This window comes from Episyrphus balteatus, chromosome 2, assembly GCF_945859705.1.
Source record: "Episyrphus balteatus chromosome 2, idEpiBalt1.1, whole genome shotgun sequence".
Taxonomy (NCBI): domain Eukaryota; kingdom Metazoa; phylum Arthropoda; class Insecta; order Diptera; family Syrphidae; genus Episyrphus; species Episyrphus balteatus.
Window position 1 is genome coordinate 106,652,924 of NC_079135.1, and position 23,147 is coordinate 106,676,070.

At 30.5% G+C, this 23,147-nt stretch overlaps 2 protein-coding genes across 3 annotated transcripts in view; one reads left to right on the forward strand and one right to left on the reverse strand.

Annotated features, from left to right (window-relative positions):
* The window catches only part of LOC129910201 (tyrosine-protein phosphatase non-receptor type 9), a 98,567-nt gene extending 87,003 nt beyond the window's left edge, over nucleotides 1–11,564 (reverse strand). The window contains exon 1 of one of the 2 annotated variants that reach the window (XM_055987477.1): nucleotides 11,450–11,564. In XM_055987477.1, the coding sequence (XP_055843452.1) occupies nucleotides 11,450–11,482 (33 nt within the window). In that variant the 5' untranslated portion in view covers nucleotides 11,483–11,564. Of the gene's footprint in view, nucleotides 1–11,255; nucleotides 11,399–11,449 lie in introns of those variants that run through there. The other variant, XM_055987478.1, reaches the window with a different exon arrangement.
* A 4,423-nt stretch (nucleotides 11,565–15,987) lies between these two features.
* The window catches only part of LOC129908920 (sorting nexin-27), a 32,183-nt gene continuing 25,023 nt past the window's right edge, over nucleotides 15,988–23,147 (forward strand). Inside the window, exon 1 of the mRNA XM_055985754.1 lies at nucleotides 15,988–16,620. Within this exon, the coding sequence (XP_055841729.1) occupies nucleotides 16,412–16,620 (209 nt within the window). The 5' untranslated portion in view covers nucleotides 15,988–16,411. The remainder of the gene's footprint in view (nucleotides 16,621–23,147) is intronic.

Sequence of the window (23,147 nt, forward strand, 5' to 3'; positions counted from 1 at the left end):
CCTGCTTTATTCTCAACTAGAAGCTCCTGCATTTTAGAACATGATTTAAATTTTGCAAATTTCAAGTAACTCTACAATAAAACTTTTGAGTGATTATAGACTCTAGAGCGGCTAAATTGGTGGTTTTTCTACTGTCATCCCCACGAAGACTAATTACACTGGTCGGCAACCAAAATAGAGCTTTAACCAAACCCTACTTTTCTAAAGGATTTTTATGTGGTGAATCCAAATTTCACTGACATGTCACGTTTTTGAAATACTTGAATACTAACAGGTAAAAACGCGTTTTTTTGTGGGTACATTTGACGTTGAATTACATCTCCGTTAAAATTTTGTTGGCAAAACTATTTATGCACTCTCAAAACGCCATATTAATACGTCCTAAAGGCATCTAGTTTTTTTTTTACATAATTCCAGTTTGCTTCTTCTGATGTGGACTTACAAAAAGCAACATATTACGGAAAAATATATATTTTTCACTAAATATCGAAAATACATAACTTAATTGAAAATTAGTTTTTAGCGAAAATAGTGATGTGTGTAGCTCAAAAACTAGACGTGATAGAATAAATCTGTAAACAGTGTTGAATCCAGCACACTATAGTCAATTAAAATGACCTAACAAAGTTCTTGCTTCTGACTTTTTTTTGCCGATTAGTGTTATCCCTCCTGTAAAGTTCAACTAACCAAATCTTCAATAACTCAAAAAATTACTCTCACAAGTAACAACAAAATCTTGTGTTCATGACAGATATATTAAATTCTATTGAACAAAAAGATTAGGCCTGCAAGCGTTGGATATTGGAAGTTTGTTAGCCTTGCTGGAATGTTTTCTATGAGTTTTTCATACGTCCATGATAAAAGCCAAGCTGTTACTGTTGGCAAAAATATATCTCGTTCAGCGGACAAGCAAGAAACCTCCAACAATTCCTTATTTTTCAAATTATGATAAATAGTTTAAAACCTTCAATATACTTTAGAAGTAATGATAGAACAGATGAATATATAGACGTAAATACGTACTCGTACTACATACAATTGGTCAAACACATAATCCTGATTTTGGAATTTCCGTAGTCAGGTTAAAGAAAAAAGGTTTGTTGTTAACAGTTTATCCGTCCCTGTGTAAATATTCTATAAACGATTTCTTTCTCCTAAAATTTAGCACTGCATTGAGAAGCAAACGAATGATATCTTGAATGAAAAAGTATTGAAACAAATTCATTTCAATGTGTGAATGTATGTACATCAAACGATTCCCATTAACAATTTTTTCTTTATATTTATTGTTTTGAAGATACAAACATACATTTAATCTACGTAGTTTTTTTTTCTCTCTCTTCTACTTAAATATATATTTAAAGTAATAACCAGCAAAAGATACTATACACTTCATTGACTTATAGTTTATTATATTATATCACATGATAATGCGTTGTTGTAGACATATATTCCAAGAATCACTGAATAGAGTAAAAAAAAAAAATAAATAAAAAATAATAATACGTTCGTAGAAATCTTGCATAATGTGCAAGTCAGTCAAGTCATTCATCTCCAACAATATTTATATTTGAATCGCGAGACTATTTAATGAAAAACAATAGAATCCCATGGCTATATAAGAATTATTTTTGTTATCTGTCATAAGGATGTCTTTTTTTTGTTTTTGTTTATTTTCTTAAACTAGGGCATGAAGCGTAAAATCCAGAACACCAATGGGAATATAAGCACAATTGGAATTTTTAATTGTTCATTCGATTCAAAAATCTCTCATAGGATTTGTTTTTTCTTTTGTGTTGTGACAATTGTTGTTCCTTCGTCGCCAGGAGGAATAAAATGCATAGAAGGAATTTATTTTCATTTTATCACTAAGAGGAATAACTATTTAGTAATTTAAGGCTATCTTCCACTTGTAGATGTAGAACAAATTTAAGATGATAAAGTAGAGAAATATTAAGGCTGAAAGAAATTATTAAAAAAAATAGTAATACAGATCAACTTTTGCTTTTAGTTATCAAAAAAAAAAAAAAATGTATTTATCACTGTGTCACACTTTGAAAATATTGCCCTTCGAACTTTATTACGCTTTCATCAAAAATATCTATTTAATCAGTTGAAAGGTTATTAATCAAATGAGAGATCTTAAAATTCAATGAAAAAGCATTGTGTTAGTCACGGAAACATGCCAAATCATCTACACAATCTATAAATTAATCAAATAAATTTCCAAAAAGGGCCGCTCAAACTCAGTCTTAAAGTTAAACTCAACCTTACTCAATCCGATACCAAACCATACTTTTTCAATAGTTTTTAGGATTTAAATCTTTCCTATATGACTTTTGTAGTCCGAGATATATTAAGTTTAAATTACACTTACTACAACTCTTAAGATATCTTGGACAATAAAAGAGAAAGATTTAAACAGTTTTACTTTTGGAGTTTTACAGTTTGGAGTTTATTTCATAACTGAATCTCTACCTCAGCAATTTGGCCAAAACGAAGAAAAGATATGCCTTTAAACAGAATCGAGGGCAAGAAAAATTAATATGATTTTACAGTTAACGTTTCAATAGAATCAAGAACATCCGTCATACATAAAGAAAAATTGAAGCCCGTAAAATGCAAAAAGAATAACCGATTATATTGCAACCTTCTCTTTAGATATGCATACTTGGAAAATGTCTTCTAATAATCTTCTCGGTGACCCTAATACTTCATTAGGTATACTGTGATTTCTTACATTTGAATTTTTAAAACATTTTTTGCCTAGCATGTACATTTTTCTTATTAGTCTTATATTTTTTGTTTGTAACCAAACAAAGTGTAACAAAAAGATTACTTTCATAAATACGTATAATAATAATACAAGGAGTCTAACTACTATAATTGATATCTAACTTTATTATAAGAAAATGAAATATTCAAGTTTGGATTTGGTATTGTTATAATATAATTTTTATTTTAAATTTGATGGATGTCAAGATATTAATATCATTTGAAAGATAAAAAATGATCAGCTGAATTTGATCAGGCAGAATTTTGTTTAGGTCTTTAGAAAAGAAAAAAAAAATTACGCATACGCCACAGTGACACGAAAATTGTTTTTTTGTATAGCTTGAATGAACTTTAGAAAAATTTCTCAAGAGATGTACAAAATAAATTCAATATATTCAATCCAGTGAAGATATAATGAGCTCGATATAAAAATGGTCAAGAGGAAAAACACCCTTTCTTGAATGGTTTTACTAAGTAACCTTTTTGATTATCAATTTTCATGGTTTCAGGATTTTTCATGTCATAAGAGGGAACGTTTACATTACGGCAAAACTTATAGTTTTTAGCGAAGTGCAAAAGCAACCAAAAATTTGTTCTTCTTTTATTTAGAGTGAGAATGATTTGGTGTGGGAAAGGGTCCAGTAGAGTAGGAAAAATAGAAAAGCTTTCGCAGTGGCTTTGTCAGCACAGCTTTAACGAAAAAAAAAAAACGAGCATTTTGACCGAAGTTCGATTCAAACCACGGATCCTTTTTCGGTTTGATTATTTTAATCCTATTCCGGGATAAAATTCTTCTTTCCGGAGAGGAGTAAATTTGATTTGTATCTTAACTGAATCGAGGAAGCATACTGGTCAATTAAAGTTCCTGAAGAAAACATAGAGACCATCTTTATTGACTTTCTCATATTGGGCAATTCCATAGTAACTCACGTTACATTCACAATAATTTCCAATACATACATAGATTTTTTATGAAAATACTGTCCATGAATTTAGCATAACTATTACTTTCATAATTAAGTAAAACATTTTTCTTTATTTTAAGCAATTGCTTGAGCAAAATAAAAGTTTGTTGGTAACTCACGTTACAAAAATCGGACACGAGTTTTAAGAGTCCGAGGTCCGACAGTAGGTATGAAGTTTTTTTGTGAAATTTAGAATCATGATTTGTTGTTAATGAAGATTCCGTACATAAAAAATTACAAGCTTTTTAAATTAGTCACAAAACCAAACATTTACTCAATATTTTGATGAAAAATCTGAAAATATTAAGGTAACTCACGTTAATTTGGTAACTCATATTACCCGCAATTTATTGTTGCAAGAATAAAGAATAAATGCATTTTCATTAAAGTAATTTTAAAGTCGCATATGGTGTAACAATAACAAATCTTGCTTAAATATTTATTTATTTTAGCAATCAGAAGGGGATATTGTCATCGTCACTTTGTATTAGATTCATCTTGTTTTCTATGGGCTTTTTTTTCCGTCACATTCATGTGAAATTCTTCTGTAGTTGACAAGCTTATGCTTTAAAAATCTTGAAGATTATTTATACTCCTTAATAAGGGAATATAACAAAGAATCTATTCTTGCAACTTGCATAAAGAGTTGCCGTTTGTAAATAGTAATTTGCTATTGGAAAAAGTAAAAAAGTCTGTATAATTTGTTCAAAATTCGTGTCCACTTTTTCATGGAATTATCCTATTGTTATACAGTTATCTCAGGTGTTTTTTCCGTTTTTTCACAGCACGAAATTCGCAGATTATGACACAGTCGATCTTGAGGAAATTTTTTTTAATGTACCGAACATGATTTATTGAAAAAAAAAATTGCTTCAAATTAGAATTTTTTAAGAAATTCGATGGAACCGTAAAGGAGGCCAGAGGTATGAAACAAGTCTAGGGCAGTGCTGCCATTTCGAAATTTAAAAAAACATGATAAAAAACATGATTTCAGTTCAAAAAACATGATTTATAAAAAAAAAAGCAAAATTTGAAAGAAAATGAACAACCACATCGTGACTAGGGGGGAATAAAACTAATTATTTCGAGTTCATTTTAGAAAATAGTATAAAGTATCAGAGGTATAACTACACAGGCAAAAATTCTTAAAGTGAAAATTATCAAACTCATTTTATGATGGAGAATTCTTAGATCTTGGCTTCAAAACGTGTATAGTTATTTTTCGGGAAAAATTGCCCTTTGAAGGAAAAAATAATTATTTGCTTTTGTAATTATTGTAATTATAACTTAAATTACAAAAATGGCGGGAATAAAACTTGAATCAGTTTATAATTTGTACTCATTTTAGGTTTATTTCATATATACATACTTCATGTAGGTATTGAATGACTTATTGGGCCCTATCGTGAATCTGGAGGGGAATTTTGTTTCCCTCGGAATTTTTTGTGCGATCCTGAATCTCCCTTGGAATTTATTAAATGATGTCTAAATTCCCCTGGAAAATTCATTGCCGATACCAATAAATTCCGAGGGAAACTTTTTATGATCATAGGCTATTGATTATGTAGTTTAGAAAGGAACTAAGACGTTCACGAATTTTTATTGCAGGAATCGTTGAATGGGTTATAAAAGAAGATAAAACCGCGGAGTGCTATTAAATGAGAGGGTGGAAAATGAAGATAGGGGTGCAAAAGCCCCCATTTTGGTTTTTTCAATATACCTCAAAAATTTTGATATATTGCATATAAAACTTTTTGTAGAAAATTAAATTTCCTATTAGAATAATGTTTTTTAAAAATTGAAAAAAAAATTTCCATACCACAATAGTCGAAACAATCATTAAAAAAATATCAAAAATATCGATTTTTTGAGTTTTTTTAGTTGTACATTTTTTTTGGGTTGAGATAGACATAAACATTGCTCCAAAGAAAAAAAGAAGATTAAATTTCCTTCAAAATGCTGTGCTCACTAAATTTTTTAATTGAAAATTAACCGAAGTATGGCCATTTTAATCTATCTTTTTTTCGCATTTTTAGTTTTACTCAAGTAAAACAGAAACATTTGAGGGGAAAGTACGATAACTTAAGCACCAAGAACTGATAATGAGATTTTGTAGAGGGGTTAAATACAATCATTGTTTACTATGGGAGGGGGGGTCAATGTCCCCCCGTTTTGGCGGGAGGGGCAATTTTCTAAAAAAAAATACTTAAAATAAAAAAAAAATATTTAAAAACAACGGCAACACTTACAGTTTTGATTGATACTTTTTTCAAAAGCTAGAATTATAAACTTAATATTAATTTTAAAATGAAGTTATTTTAATCAATTGTTTTTGAAATACCCGATTTCAAAGTCAAAACTTGTGAAAAAAAAAGTTTAAAAAGCACATTGAGTACAATTTTCACAAAGACTGTGAACTTCAATAAGAAATTGATCGACAAAGTAAACTGCCTTTATTGATTTCTTATCAAATCATGAAAATCATAATGTTCCTATGCCTTCTACTTTTTGAGAAAATTGAAAAATAGACAAAATACTTTCTTTATCGGAATCACTCGTTTATTATTACCTTATTACCCTGTTTTTTTCGACATAATCAATAGCCTACATTTTTGCTGCCATTTTTAAAACATGGGAAACATTTCGAGGGTAATTTTTATTCATGATAACCCCCATTAAAAATAACAGTTCATCTAGTGAAAAAGATTGTTGGTTTACAAAAAGATTATAAAGATTTTTCTCTTGGATTAAAAAAAAACATGATTTTGGGCACGAAAACATTAAAACATAGATTTTTAAAACATGAAAATCATGCCAAATCATGATTTCTGGCAGCCCTGGTCTAGGGTATTTTCAACTCGAGTTAGGTAGGTGGTTTAACTCTGCAAAAATCTCAGCATATCTTCTAATTGGATCTATGATTTAATGTCTTTATATTTCAAAAATGAAGCCAAATGTTAAAAAGAACTAATATTTAATCTTTTTGGTTTATTTTGCCGAGTTCATCATCTAGCCTGGCCAAAAATCAACTAATTTTAAAAATTACACAAACACATATTATTTTTAACTTTTATAGTGGAGTAACTTAAGCTCAAAAATTGGCAATATTAGGGAACCCGGCCGAACAGCTTAGATTTTGATGATCTTTTTTTTCAAACGTCGGTAATTAAAAATACTTTAAAGTCTATAGATTAAAAATTGCCGGTGTTGCCGTTTTGATTTTTTAAATTTAATTGAAGATTTTTTTGAACAAAAACAAATTTTTTCAAAAAATTTTCTTAAATTTCATATATTAATTGATGCCAAAAGATTGTCTAGGAAATTCAAGGAAAAAAAAAATATATGGGAGTGAGGGACAATCTTCCATAGTTCAAGCGATAGATGCAATTTTCTTATTAATTGACTTCAAACACAAAAAAAAAAATATTTGAACACAACGGCAACACCTACAATATTTAAATATACATTTTTTAAAAGCTAGAAGCTTAGTCATATACAGTTGTGTTCAAAATAATAGTAGTGGCTGCATCAAAATAACATTTTTTATAATTACGGTGCTTCTACGGTTAAAAATTTAGTTTCTTTGATGTCAAAGTTTGTAACGGTCAATTACTGATAAATTTATCATAGTTTCAAAATGAAAAAGAAGGTTCCAAATAATTTTTCATTGACTTTTGGTTGTTCTTTCTAATTTGACCTGTTCAAAATAATAGTAGTTAAAGTTATTTTTGAAGAATTTAAAAGCGGTTTATAACATAGAATATTTATTTTTGGTTTAAAAGTAAGTACTCATATAATATGAACAATTTTTCAACAAAAAACGATTTGTTTCGGTTTTAATCTATTTAAAGTTCGAAGAGCAAAACACTGCAGTTCGGATAGCGGAAACTTTTACGAAAGCTGCTTGAAGAAGGGAAAACCTACTTGGAAATTCAAGGTTTTATGAGGATGCTCCCCTGCAATGGTAGCCAATGCAATAAACTCAACGAAAAACCCCAAACGCGCGGTAGAAAAAGAAAAAAGACCGTCGTAGATGACAGGCGTATTGTCCAGATGAGCAAAGTTGAGCCTTCTGCATCGTCGTTTCAAATCCAGAAGGCTTTAAGCCTGGATTGCAGTGCAGTGAACATTCGGAGGCGACTGTTAGAGACTAATTTGTACGCTTGAAGTTCACATAAAGTACCGCTGTTAACAAAGAAATATGTTAAAATACTAAAATTTTCGACCCTCCATGTTTAACTTTTTCCGTCGTATACTTTGGAACATATTCCGTATTGGGTGGACGTCGGACGTATTCTGGAGATCCAGTACCACCAAAGAGGACAAATTTGCTCGCATCAGTAAACAATATGTTACGCTATTACTTCGCTGGCCAGTTTATGTAATCTTCTACAAACTGGATACGCTTTTAAACATGTTTCACAGAACTTTTCGTGGACTTCAAGCGTACAAATTAGTCTCTAACAGTCGCCTCCGAATGTTCACTGCACTGCAATCCAGGCTTAAAGCCTTCTGGATTTGAAACGACGATGCAGAAGGCTCAACTTTGCTCATCTGGACAATACGCCTGTCATCTACGACGGTCTTTTTTCTTTTTCTACCGCGCGTTTGGGGGTTTTCGTTGAGTTTATTGCATTGGCTACCATTGCAGGGGAGCATCCTCATAAAACCTTGAATTTCCAAGTAGGTTTTCCCTTCTTCAAGCAGCTTTCGTAAAAGTTTCCGCTATCCGAACTGCAGTGTTTTGCTCTTCGAACTTTAAATAGATTAAAACCGAAACAAATCGTTTTTTGTTGAAAAATTGTTCATATTATATGAGTACTTACTTTTAAACCAAAAATAAATATTCTATGTTATAAACCGCTTTTAAATTCTTCAAAAATAACTTTAACTACTATTATTTTGAACAGGTCAAATTAGAAAGAACAACCAAAAGTCAATGAAAAATTATTTGGAACCTTCTTTTTCATTTTAAAACTATGATACATTTATTAGTAATTGACCGTTACAAACTTTGACATCAAAGAAACTAAATTTTTAACCGTAGAAGCACCGTAATTATAAAAAATGTTATTTTGATGCAGGCACTACTATTATTTTGAACACAGCTGTATGTAAAATTAAAATTAAGTTAATTGAATGAACGGCTTTTGAAAGAATGGTAATTGAACTCAGATTTTTGAAAAAAAAAAAATTATTGAAAAATTTTAACATGTCGTTTTTTAAACTTGGTCGTAATATAAAATGCATTTATTTTCAAATTTTTTTGGCCGCATTTATTATGATTTCAAATTATAAAAGGAAATGTCAATATGTATTACGGTTTATGAAAAAAATTAAAAAGTATTTCATTTTCGAAGAACGTTTTTTAATAAAAGTTTTGAAAAAAAATGTAACTTATTTTTTTTTTAAAGTTCAACATCTAAACATAAAATTATTTTTTATTCATTTAATAACCCTTACTGTTGAAAGTTAAATAGAAAAAATTTAAAGTTCCTATTTACCACAGTTTTTGAGAAAATTAATTATTTCAATGCAAAAATTCAGTTTTAATACAAAAAAAAAACCATTGAAATTGAAGTAATTTTTCATTTTTTTTTCAAAAGTGTGATATATTTTAGCTTTTTTGCTTCGAAATTCAACTGATAATATTTATGGCCAAACATTTTTTTTTAAATAAATTCATATTTTATTAGAAAAAGTTTGGAAAAAAGTAATTTTAAATTTTTCTAATAACTTTTTTTTTTTTTAATTCTGAGTTTGAGGACCATTTTTTCAAAAAGTCTTGATTAAATTTAGTGGATTTAAATTTAAGAGATAAGAATGAGCTTCTGGCTTTTTAAAAATGTATTTTAAAATATTGTAGGTGTTGCCGTTGTTTTCAAAATATTTTTTTTGTGTTTGAGGTCAGAATGTTAGAAAATTGCATTTATCGCTTAAACGATGGAAGATTGTCCCTTACTGCCTTTTATATATTTTCCTTAAATTACCTAGAGAATCTTTTGCTATCATTTGTTTTATGAAATTTAAGCAAAAAAAATGGTTTTGTTAAAAAGAAATTAATTTTAATTTTAAAAAACAATACGGCAACACCGGCAATTTTTAATCTATAGACTTTAAAGTATTTTTAATTACCTACGTTTCAAAAAAAAAATCGTCAAAATCAGAGCTGTTCGGCCGGGTTCCCTAATAATTTGGTTTAGTTACTCTACTATTAATTCTTATTACAAGCTTAAAATAGAGCAATTTTAATATATTATGGACTTGCTAGTAAATACAAATGCCGATTAGACAAAGATATAGACAAAGTGATAGAAAAAATTTCTATTATACAAATAGGTATCTATCAATTTCCGAAACTAATAATGATTTGCAACATAAATTAGAACTCATAATACTAAATCAAATTAATTAAAACTCTCTTAACAAAATTCACTCCATTCCTTCAGTAAAATTGTCGTAAAATCTTACTAAAGCTGATATTAAAATCCAACCATTGTGTAAAAGACTTTCAACTTCAAGAGAGAGAGATTCCTTTAGAGTTAAAAGATGAAAAACTAACCAAAGTCAATGCGATAAGAAGAAAAAAACAATTCGACACTTGATCACGGAAAAACAATTCACATAAAAACCATTTGACAAAGGAAGAGGAGGCAAAGGCAGGCAATCCAACCTAACCAACCAAATCAACTCTTGTAATAAAGTGTCAAGCGCTTCCGAACCCTTTATTTTTTTATATATTCGTAGATACAAATTCAAGATTCTAATAACCGGAATGAATAGATTAAAACGAGTAAAAAAAAAAAAGAAGAAAAACCCTTACATCCCACAATCATCATCGAGAGAAGCAAAAGCAAAAACAAAAAAAACAACAACAAAAACCCACGACACATAAGTACACACATCAAAAGTGGAGATGGAATCAGAATCAGCCTGAAAGAGCCTCACAGAGATGATTCAATCGACTACGATGATGATGAGAAAAAAACAACAACAACGAGAACCACAATCGTCGAGGGGGAGCTCAATGCTCGACTATTTACACAAACATAACAAAAAAAACAACAACAACAAAAAACACATCCCAGCAAAGAGCCACACTTTTGGCATTTTTCGTTACTTTAACACCCGATACAAAAAATTAGAAATTCCGATAGGGAAAACAACACAGGAAGAGGAAGGACCACAAAGATTCAAAGATTCCCTGACTCGTAGTTTGGTTGAACAAAAACAACAACAAAATAAAAATAAAACATAAAAATAACCAAAAACATTGTTTGAAAAGGCGCCGCCAAAAAAACATCAACTTTTTTAGTGACAAAATATTTAAATTCCTTAAATTTATTTAGGTTACTAAAGAGTTTCCCTGTTTTTTTTTTTGTAACAGCGGGCGGAAGTAATTCATTTTTTATTTCAATGAGATTGCAATTATAAATACAATTTTTTTTTCTTTTTCTTTCTCTCTTTTGTTTTTCACTAATACACATCTTTTATACGGGAGTTATTTTATAGTACCATCGTGCTGGTTCTGGATGATGATAGGTACACAAATTGTTTTTTTTAATTTTTTTTTACAAAATAGTTTACACTTAAAACAACACCGAATGATAATATTGAAATAAATTGTATTTATTGAAGATAATTTGTTAAAATAGAGTCCATATATTTTATAAAGCAAATATTTTGAAAAATAATTTTATTTTACTCACTAGCTCATGTTCGGCTGGCACTTCCGACGCCATTTTGAACGATATGATGAGTTTTTGTGGTGAAGAGATGTCAAAAATAAAGAAGAAGAAACTTCACAAAAGCGGCAGCTGGCTGGATATTGTAGTAGAATTTGTGTGTCAATGAGAATTGGAGTAGATTTGAGCGAAAAAATAAACTGAGTGAAAGTTGGGCAGAAGTTACACTAGAGATATATTAAGTTGGAAACAGAGTTATTAATACCCTTTTCACACTAAGACCTGGTACGCAGCTAGCGCAAAATTTTAGCTCCCATACAAATTATCGACAAACTTTTAGAAGAGCTAAAATGAATCCTATACAAATTATCGAACACTTGTATGGGAATTTTATCTTGGCTAAAATTTAACTCGATCTGCGTACCACCCTACTAAAAATTTTGCTTCTATAATGCTTTACAGAAATAACCCCTTTTATACTGCGAAGTTAGGTTCGCTAATTTTATTTGTAGAAGACCTGTGGAAGTGAGCACAAGCTAAATTTTGGAAACTGTCAGACAAACACATGAGAATAAGAAATATTTGGATAAGCGCGATTATGGTGACCATTTTTGGTTTTCTTATTCATTGTTATAAATAAATAAATGAAAAAGTGAATCTTTTTTAAAATAGTGATATTAAATATGATTTATTTACCAATTTGAAGTATATAAGTGGAGAAGAAAGGAAAACAAGATTTTAATCTTCTCTACTTATTCGAATATAAAATGGACATTTTAGATTTTTAATCTAAGGTCAAAACAAAGAAAAATGCGGTTTGACGGCATCCGGGTGATGGCAACCAATATAATATTTATAAGTTTTACTAAATAGTAATACCTTTGAAAAAAAACCACAAATGGTCACCATATTCTTTAAGATAGTGCAACTCATCAGGAAATTAAATCGAAGCCCTTAGGAAGCTCTGGTTTCAACTAGTTCAAATTTGAAACTCGTTTAGTATATACCTAGGTAGCTCGATGGGTACGGTACCGGACTATCAATCAGGACGTACGAGGTTCAAATCCCGCAAAATGCGTCAGTAAGTAAAGAAGTTTTTTTCTCAATATAATTGTGTTTGGACATTTAATTTCAGAAGAAAACTTTGACTGGATGGTAAAAAAAAAAAGAAAATGAAAAAAAAAATAAAAAAATTAAAATTAAAATATAAAAAATTAAAATGAAAAAAAAATATTTTTTTCTTTATTCTATTTGGAATATACCTCGTTTAGACTTTCACAAGCCTTCGACAAGTCTGCTCAGAGCTTCTAAATAAAATTAAAAGCCTGTAGCAGTAATACAGATTTTCAAATCTTGAATGTTGTTTGTTTCTATAAGGCATTAAACACATGTTTTGAGTCTCTCCAACCAACTTGTATATGACTCTTCTAAAGCCTATCAAGCTTCTCGGGTGGGCCAAAAGGGCTTCTCTATGGTCGTATACAAGCAATATTTCTAAAATCGAAACAACTTCGTTAGACCCTTGTGGAAGTAAAATTGTTAGTTGGGCTCCTTTACTTATATATTAATAGCTTCTCTAGAACTCTTCAAAGAGATCTTACAAGGGCTTACTTTCAATTCATTATACAAGGCTTCTTTGTGATAGCCCCTGCAGGTCTTAAAGAAACCTTTTTTAACTTGAGTACACAAGGCTTCCTTACAAGTTTTCTTAGAAGTCTTACAAAGGCCTTCTTGTCTTCCAAAATGGCTGCCTTGCATAAACAAGTGTTAAATCAACCATATGCAAACTATAGCTTGTGGAATCGAAAAAAATGGACCTTATGCAAGTTAAATTGTTACTTGGGTAACGTGTTTAGAAAAAGAACATCTTTTCACCGTTATCTCAGAATTTTGAATATGAAACTAATTGAAATTTTGCACAGTCATAATTTATTTAATTACCTATCTACTGTATAAATTTCATTCATCTATCTATTAAAACAAAAAAGTTATGATCAATTGATTTTTCGTGTCGCTTTTTCGTTTCATCTTTTTTTTTAAATCACTACGATACTAAAGAAGTTTTCATTTCAAAAAAAATTAAAATAAGTGTAGAAAAAAAAAACAAAAAAAGCATGCTTAAGTACTTGTTAAATCAGTTAAAAAAAATTCCAGTTTCAGTTTCTCTTTTACTAGTTACTAATATTAAATTGCAAGAGAGCTATAAAATACCATATAGGAGGTTTTTTTGTGTGATCTTGCTGTTAGTGCAATCAAAAATATTTTTTTATTAACATTCCTTATACTACGTGTCCACCTACCCTAAATCCAAGATTTTGCTAAGTAGATTTAGCGTAAAGGTATAACTACAACGGCCACTTTTTGCAAAATGTCAAAAAGTGAACATTTTCAAACTCATTTTGTGACAGTTTTTCCGTCCACAAAATTAATAATATTGATGCAGAAAGCTTATTTTTTGGTTTAAGAAACAATTTTTGTAGTTTTTTTCCAAAAACAAATAGCGCTAGAAAGAAATAAAAAAATTTTACTTTTGTAAATTTCCCACTTTTTCACTTTTTAGGTCATTGTAGTTATGGCTTAAATCTCGAGTTTTATTCTAAATCTCGGATTGAAAGTAGGTGAAAATCTTAGATTTAGGATATCTGAACCCAAATCTGAGATTTAGCGAAGTAGATTTAAAATAAATCTCGAGATTTATTCTAAATCTACTTAGCTAAATCTTGGATTTAGCGTAGGTGGAAACATAGTATTAACATTCTCGCAATAGGTTCATTTTTGCCATAATCAGTTCTATGAAGAGCTTGATGAAATTGCGGGGTCGTTCTGAGAGAGTAGGAACTTACATTACATTTAGCAGAGCTAAAATGAATCCCATACAAATTATCGATAACTTGTATGGGAATTTTATCTTGGCTAAAATTAAGCTCGATCTGCGTACCCAGGCTTAAACGAAATAAAGGCAATACCTTGCAAACCAAAACTCAGTAGTTTGATTGAAAACAAAAATAAACAAAAAATATCCGTTTGTGTTTCTTTCCCAGCAAACGTAGCATAGAGGAAGGACCTGTCCGGATTGCCGGATGAACGACATGTTTGTCTGGCAGACAGTGATATTCCATTTTCTTTAATTTGAGAACAGAAGATGCAAAGGAAACATTAAAAATAAGCTGGAAAATGGGTTTTGATGAAAATTGTTTGATGAGTGTGAACGCAAAATATCATCAAGTGAATCTTCTTCGTTGGCTATAGGTCTTGTTTTTTGGTCCTAATGAGAGAAGCCACTTAACATCCTCAGGAAAATCTGTTTGTGTTTTATTTACAAACCAATTTTCCTGGTTTGTAAATAAAACACAAACAGATTTTCCTGAGGATGTTAAGTGGCTTCTCTCATTAGGACCAAAAAACAAGACCTATAGCCAACGAAGAAGATTCACTTTATTTAAAAAGAAAGGTCACGGAATAAGGAAGTATTTGCAAAATATCATCGGCCCATCAGGCCAAATGACAATCGGTCTGTCCGGTAAGTTAGTAAATGTGAACCCCCCTCTCAAATAACAATTTTGCTTCTATAAAGGTTTACAGAAGCTATAGAAGCACCTGTAAAGCTTTATAGAAGCAAAATTGTTTGTTTAGCTATTATCAAAACAGCATCAGATCAGACCAATCTGGCTGGTCTGTCCGATATGTTAGTCAATGTGAACCCCCCTATTTACCCCGTTTGTATGACCGATTTAAAGATCAAATTGAATCTGAATTGAAATTTCGATCTACTTATATGACTATACCAGATCGAGGAATCGAGTTGAAATAGAATCGAAAACACAATTTTTCTTTTAAATATATTTGCAGTAAAATAGAAAAATCTAACTAAAAACAAAGTGCAAGTGAAACTAGATATCATAATACATACATACAGTGAATTTGCAAATAAGAAGACAATCACACACAATTCCCACCATAAATTATATATCTCGAGTATTCAATTCATTAGGTATATATGCATATTTTCGATTCGATTCAGCTCCCCGAGTCGGATCGGATCGACAAACCCGGATTCAATTCGATCCAGGTATATATAGACCTAAATCCTGATTCAATTCGGATTCAAATCGCCATACAAACGGGGTAAATGTGTGAACACCCATCCGACAGCCTGTCGATTTTTTGGTTGTCGGACGGACATGTTGGTCAATTAAACGACATGTCTGTCCGGCAGACAGTGATAATCCATTATCTCTAATTTGAGAGCAGAATAGGGTAAAGATACATAAAAAATAAGCTGAAAAATGGGTTTTGATGAAAATTTTCTGATGAGTGTGAACGAAAAATATAATTTGGCCATCAGGCCAAATAACAATCGGTCTGTCAGATTAGTTGGTCAATGTGAACCCCCCTATTAGCATTTGAAAATTAAATGTCTGACCATTAAGTTTGTCCGTGTAAATCACCCTAATGCAAACGGCATCTTACATTTTACCGTATCCACATCATATGACAGCTGTCAATCGGCCGCCATTTTTCGCTCACTTTCAACTGTCATTTATCTTTCTCTTCAGCAAATTAGCGTCAAAAATTTTTACACCACCCACCACAAATTTTGCAATCCACTGTACCAATGGCGGATTTTAATAAATTCTCCAACAAGAACAACTACTATACACTCAACTAGAGAGATAGCTAAAAACGAAAAAGAAGAAAAAAAGTAAAAAAAAAAAAACTTCACTTCACAAGAAGGAAAGAAATGTCGCAAGGAGTGTCAAAGTCGGAAAAAATCAAAAAAGCAAAATTGCATTAAAATCTACTAAGAAAAAATAAATTGATTTTATTTAAATGTTAATCTGTGTTACCATCTTCGTCTTTTCTGTGTCCAGTGAAAAAATACATAACATAAAATAAAAATCTCTTGAAAACTCGAAAGAAAAAACTAATCTTGGTTTTTTTTTTTAACTTTAAAACCGTTTGCAACCATTCATCATCATTTTCATTATGACTGATGCATATGGTCCGCGAGAAGTAACAATTTACAAAACAGAAACTGGTTTCGGTTTCAATGTACGTGGTCAAGTGTCGGAGGGTGGCCAATTGCGTTCCATCAACGGCGAGCTTTACGCCCCTCTGCAGCATGTCAGCGCTGTACTCGAAAGTGGAGCTGCCGAAAAAGCTGGCATTAAAAAAGGTGATCGCATTTTGGAAGTGTAAGTATCTCTTTTATTTTGTTTTTCTTTCTTTTTTTTTCATATTTTGTCCATCGTTCAGCGTAAAAAAAGATGCAAAATCGATCCGACACTCATTTGGATCGATTTTAAACGAAAAAAAAAACTATTCTTTTCTCCCTTGGTTGACCCCTTTCTTTACTATTGACTGACTGCCTTGCCCCTCCCGTCGTTATTAGGTTCAATGGAAAAAAAGCCTCTAGTTTTTTTCTGTTTTTTTTATTTTTGTGGCTCCTCTAAGTGATTAGGTTTTGTGTTGTTGTTTTTTTTTTGTATTTTGTTTGCTGTTTTTTGAGTTTAGAAGCTTTACGTAAGATAGACGAACAACTACTTGCAGGCTTCTCTTTTTTGTGTGCAGCACAGCAGGCCCGGTATTAGGGTGAGGAGCATCTGGGGCCGTCGCCCAAGAGCGCCAGAATTTAGGGGCGCCGAATTCGCTCTGTTTATTTACGATACTCTATATGAATAACGAAGGCATCCTGATTGTTGGTCTATTTATTTTGGCTTTCACAAAGGCGCCCCTATTTTTAGATTCGTGAAGCCAGAACTGTGACCTCAAAATTATTGAACCAAACTTGTCTTATTCGTTTGTCCACCGTTTGTCCATGTTTGCCTACCCTTCAAAAAAATTTTAGAGCAAATTCTTTTTTTTTTCATAGGAAGTCTGAAAAATGAAAAATTGCCCAATAGGCTTAAACGTACACTCCTTTTCATCAGAATAGGTACACAACTTTTCAAATGTTCAGTAATCGTTTATTTCTTATAGTGTAGGAAAAATAATAATTTTTTGATGTCAAGTCATTGTTTAAGGGGTTATATCTAGTTGTAAGTGCAAATAAAACCTTCTTTTTGTGGATTTTTTGTGAAGAGGCATTTAATTATATAAATATAAGGAATACATATCCATATAGAAAATTTAATGTATTAAAAGAATTCGCTGTGTGTTAAAAAAAATATTGGGTTCCGTTATTTTTGTAGTAGATCTTCTAGACGACCTCCAAAAAAAAGATGTCTGGCGGTGAGCAAGATATCTCTGATCCAAGTCACTTAAAATTAAAAAAACCAAAAGATTCATTTTCAGGATAGATGAATGCAGTTAATAAACGAAGAAATAGTCAAAATTTTGATTTTTGACAAAATGGCGGATTTCCAAAGAAAAAAGTCGTTGTTTTTCACGAAAATTTACACTTTAAAGTGGCTTAAAAAATCGAATTATTGCCAAAAACCTTTTTCCTTCGTTTATAACCTGACAAAAGTGCCTTAGAAAATTCTGTAAAAATTTCAAGCCGATTACTCCAGCCGTTTCTGAGAAATTTTGCTCACCGCCAGACACCTTTTTTTTGGAGGTCGTCTAGAAGATCTACTAAAAAAATAACGGAACCCAATATTTTTTTAAATACACAGCGAATTCTTTTAATACATTAAATTTACTATATTTATATGTTTTCTTTATATTTATATAATTAAATGCCTCTTCCCAAAACATCCACAAAAAAGAAGGTTTTTTTTGCACTTACAACTAGATATAACCCCTTAAGATGTTAGCAGAATCAGCAAAAAAAAAAAATTCAACACGTGTGGTTATTTTTCTTGTTTCTATATGGCAAAGCATTTCACATCGAAAAACTGAGTTATTTTTTTGTTTCATCAGAATAGGTACACATAGAGAATGATGTGAAAGTGGTCCATGAAATGAATTTGAATCAAGTTCTTCTTAAAAATGAATTTTAATTATTTTATTTTTTGTATAGTGGCGTTTTTATTCATAACAAAATAACAAAACTGTCCAGGAATTGCATTGTTAAATTTCTTTATGCAATCTATCTGAATCTCTTCACTAAATTGTTAAATGGTGGGTTAGGAAATATTTTTGTCTTAAAATCGACTATCACAAATTTTATCAGTACGGGCTAGCCATTTCCAAACATTTTCAACAAGTTTCAGGGTTGTTTTCTATGGCAGATACTGAAGTACTTCCTAAATTTTCACTTCCTCCCAATATTTTACAGAGCATTTTTTGTGGTAGGAGGCGTGGTCCTGTTGAAAAATTCAGTATACTGGTTCACAAATACTAGACAATTAAGGAAAAGTTTCTTGAATATGCATTTACAAATAATTGTGACCATTCTTTACGTTTGAAATTCATTATTTGTATTATCGCAGTAGATTATTTTTTTCCATTCCTTAACACTTCTTTTTTAACAAAGAAGTTGGTCTCAAAATAGTTTCTCCTTTCGCAAAACGTTAAACTGATAGTTTAACTTACCAAGGACATAAAAATTAAATGTTCATTAACCCAAAAATAACAATAAATACCACTCAACATTTCATGTGGTATAGGATTTCAAAAACCTTAAACGCATACAATTCTGTTCTTGGTTTAGTGATGGTGTCTTTTCAAAATTCAGCCATTTTAGAAGATTGGGACTAATGCCCATTCTATTTACTGTCCTAAAATTACAAATAACAACTGTTTTTCACTTTTATTCTTGTCGTTAATCCACCAAAACTGGTAACACATGTAAAAATTTACTCGTCTTAAAGTGTTTTTTTGCATTTTTTTACCACCATTAATTTTTTTTTACCCCCAGAATGTTTGTATCTGAAATCCGTTTGTCAACCCTCCGTTTAGGAGATTTTCCAAAAATAATTTTTTTTATAGCAAAACAAAATATTTACTTAAATATTCAAAAATTAGGTACTTTTTTCAAAAAATCAAATTTCTATCGTTTGTCCACCTCGAAATTTTTGTTTTGTTCCCATTTCTCGAGGTGGACAAACGATTGCCATTTGAATTTTTAAAAACAAGTAATATTTGGGGATTTTGAAAATTTCACTGTGGTGTATGCGTAACTTTTGTTGCGAGTTTTCAGTAAAAAATTTGTGTTTTGAATATCTTCTAAACATTGCACAGAGGAGTTATTCGACCCCAAAATCAGGTCATAATTGAAAAAAAAACAAAAAATCGCATTCGACCCGTTATTTTTTGCTTTTCGCATTCCTCAATGCCCATGCTAACTAAAACCAGTTTCAAATAATAACTGTTGACCCCCTAATCTCCAAGATATTAGTCTAAATCTAGTCGATTTTATAAGCTCACGCCACAAAAGCTTATTTTGTTTTCTAATACATAATAATAATACAGAAATTTCCATATATTATAAATATACTAAAAATCGAGATGACAACAGTGCATAGAAAAACGTGAAAATTTATGTAATTTATGTCTCGCGTACGATTGGGCAAACATGTTTCTTTTATATTTCTTTGCCGCCGGGTACAAAGGGGTTAAGTCACAAAATTGCACTTTTCTGGTTTCGATGAAATAAGAATAACCTCTTTTTTCTCTTTTATTTTTTATGAAAAACATGAATATAGAACAACTCTTTAATATAAAAATAAGAGAATCAATGCTCAAAAATTCATCGATTAGTTTAACTTCGCATTTTCTGGCAAACTATCATTTATGACTTAACCCCTTTGTACCCGGCGGCAAAGATTTAACTGTGCATCTTTGTCATCTCATACACATAAAAAAAATTTCCACATATTTCCACCTTTTTTTTTAATATGGTTTTTTAGTCTTGAGGCATTTTTAGTAATATTGCCTTTTGTTGCTTTAAAAAACTACCTACTTATTTTCAAATTTTTGCTTTCTTTAACCTGAAATATTAACAATATTTAAAAATTTCATGTAAAAATTAGTAATATGAATTAAATAAAACTGAAAAAAATTACTTATTTTTTTGTTTTTTTACTAACCCGAAAATTTTGTTCAGTGTAACTTTTTAAGGGGGGAAAACCCTCTGGACGACAGCTTTTTCAATAATTTTTATGAAAAACTGAAAGCACTTATTAAAATTTTTAATAGAACAAGATATTACTGACATTATTAAGTATTGATACAAATTTTTTAAAATAAAAAAATAACAAAATGGCGGCTCTAGAGCCCTTCAAAGTTGGCGCCTCTAGTTTGCGCCGTGCAACGCACAGGCCCAGGAAACCATTTTATATCAAAAGGGAAATTTTTTTCCGTTAGATGATATTAATACGCATTGCATGAACCTCAAATTATTTTTTAAAAATGAAAAATAAAAATTAGAAATCAAAAAAACGAAAAAAAAGGTGTTTTTCTTACAAAGAAGTAGTTAAAAAAAATATTTACTGTACAAATTTAATTCAACTTTTAGGTTCATGCAATGGCCAATGATTCAAGGAGTAATTTGCTTCAAATTTCAAGTCGATAGCTTCATTAGTTTTTGAGTTACGTTGCACGGCGCGGAAAAAAATGTGTTTCGAGAAAAATGCGTTTATAGTTTTCGTTTTTGTACTGTGGTAGACTCGGAACGCATGGGTTTCGGGACTATCTGGGGTCTTTTGAGGCTTCATTCATGGCTAAGACCAATACAATTTTTTCTTCGGTTGATAAATGAAATTTTTAGGGAAAAAAATAATAATGCAAAAATAAAAAAATTCCAGAGGTTTTCCCCCCTTAATACATTATACCTAAGCTATAAAATAATATTTTAGGCCAATTCCAATGAGAAAAACATTAAAAATATTTTTGGCCGGATTTTGAGGTCGAATACTCCCCTGTGCGTTGGGTGGACAAACGACGATTTTTGATATACGAATAGAACTCGAGATGGACAAACGACAGAAACTTGAATTTTTGAAAAAATTTAATTTTGGGGACTTTGGATTTTTCAGTACAAAATTTGTTTTTTTTTTTTAAATATCTCTTAAACGTAAGGTGGACAAACTATTGCTGATTTGAATGTTTGAAAAAACAGTAATTTTTTGAGATTTTAAGGACTTTTCAGTAGGTACACTGTGGTGTATGCGTAACTTTTGTTGGCAATTTGTTTTTTGAATATCTAAACAGATCTAAACATATACGATAAAATTTGGTATGCATATATAACTAAAGATGGTCAAACGATTAGAATTAGTTTTATATGTGTATCTCTAAATTTAAGCGTTTTAGACTATTTTTTATTTTTCAGACTTCCTATAAAAAAAAAGAATTTGCTCTAAAATTTTTCTGCAGGATGGACAAACGAAAATTTTGGGTGGACAAACATGGACCTATAATAACAAGAGACCACTTTTAACCTTATTATTTTTAACTTTATTTTTGTACCACTGAAAATAAAAATAATTTTTATTATTTTTTCTTCGTTATTGTTTAATACGTTCAAACTTCAAAATAGGTTTTCATGTTCAAGACAATTCATCCTCAAAATTTTGCAATGTTATAGGTTAGGGAACATCTTTTGCTGGTTTCATAATGCGGTTCGATGAACCATGTTTTGGAATATATAAATTTGGTTTACATACAAACAAAATCGAAGTAGTGTTAATGGACTGTTTATTACTTACAATCTTTATATTTTTAATGCAGTCTAGTTTTCTTGGTTAAGTATACAATGATTTAAATTATTAATTTATTCTTTAAGAGATTATTGCTCTATGAAAAGTTTTTTAATAATAATAAATATTGACAACAATTAAAAGTAAAACAAAACTAAAGAATCTAAGGGCCAATTTTTTAATAGTCAGATAAACCTCCGTTAGAGTTCAATCCTATGATTAAAAGTTTTTTTATAGGCGTGTTTTATTGGTAAATTATCCTTAGCTCAGTACTGGAAACAGTAAAAATTAGCACAGTAAACAACAACAATCAAATACTGTGGAAAAATAAGTTAGTGATTGAAATCAGTATTTTACTGGAGAGAACATTTCGGCAATTCGACACGGGAGGCGCAAAAATTGTTTTTTTTTTATCTAAGTTGGTAGTCACATATGGGTGTGTTCGTTGAATCCTTTAATTTTCTTCTATAATGGTAAGTTTTCACTAGCTTAGTTTTAAAGCAGCGATTTGAAGAGCATTTGAACAAACACGTTCAGCTTTGGATAAAGTTTCTATCTTACCGATTTTGGTGGATAAGCTTTGGTTCAACTCCGGTTCAAACATCTATTCCACAGACAATTTTTTTGTACTTCTATAGTTTTTATTTCTTGTTAAAGCATTTTTTTTTTGCTTTTTATAACGGTAATATTTAAACGGAGGTCAATAAAAATATTCTGACATCAGATTCGAGTTCAACACATCAAAAACCTATAGAAAAGTATATTTTGGTTCTTGTGGCAAAAACCTTACTGACCAGTGTAATAGTTGCACAAATGTGGCTCTGCCTTGGTTCAAGTTTTGAACAGTTGGTCAGCAGTGTTTAGCTTGCCTTTCAATTTTTATCTTCTGAAATCGGTAGTAGGGCTGAAGTTTAGCACTGGCTCAAGGTTCATATATGTAGAAATAGCCATATATATATATATATATGGATATATATATATATGGAAGTATTTTTTTTGACAGTTGACCAATCAGAGACCGAGAAATTACCTAAATATTTAGTCCTTAACGTTTCTGAACCTGTCCATATAGTCTAGCTGCTGACGATTAAAAAATCAGGGCTAACAATAAAATTAAAGTTGAAAATGATAAGGTT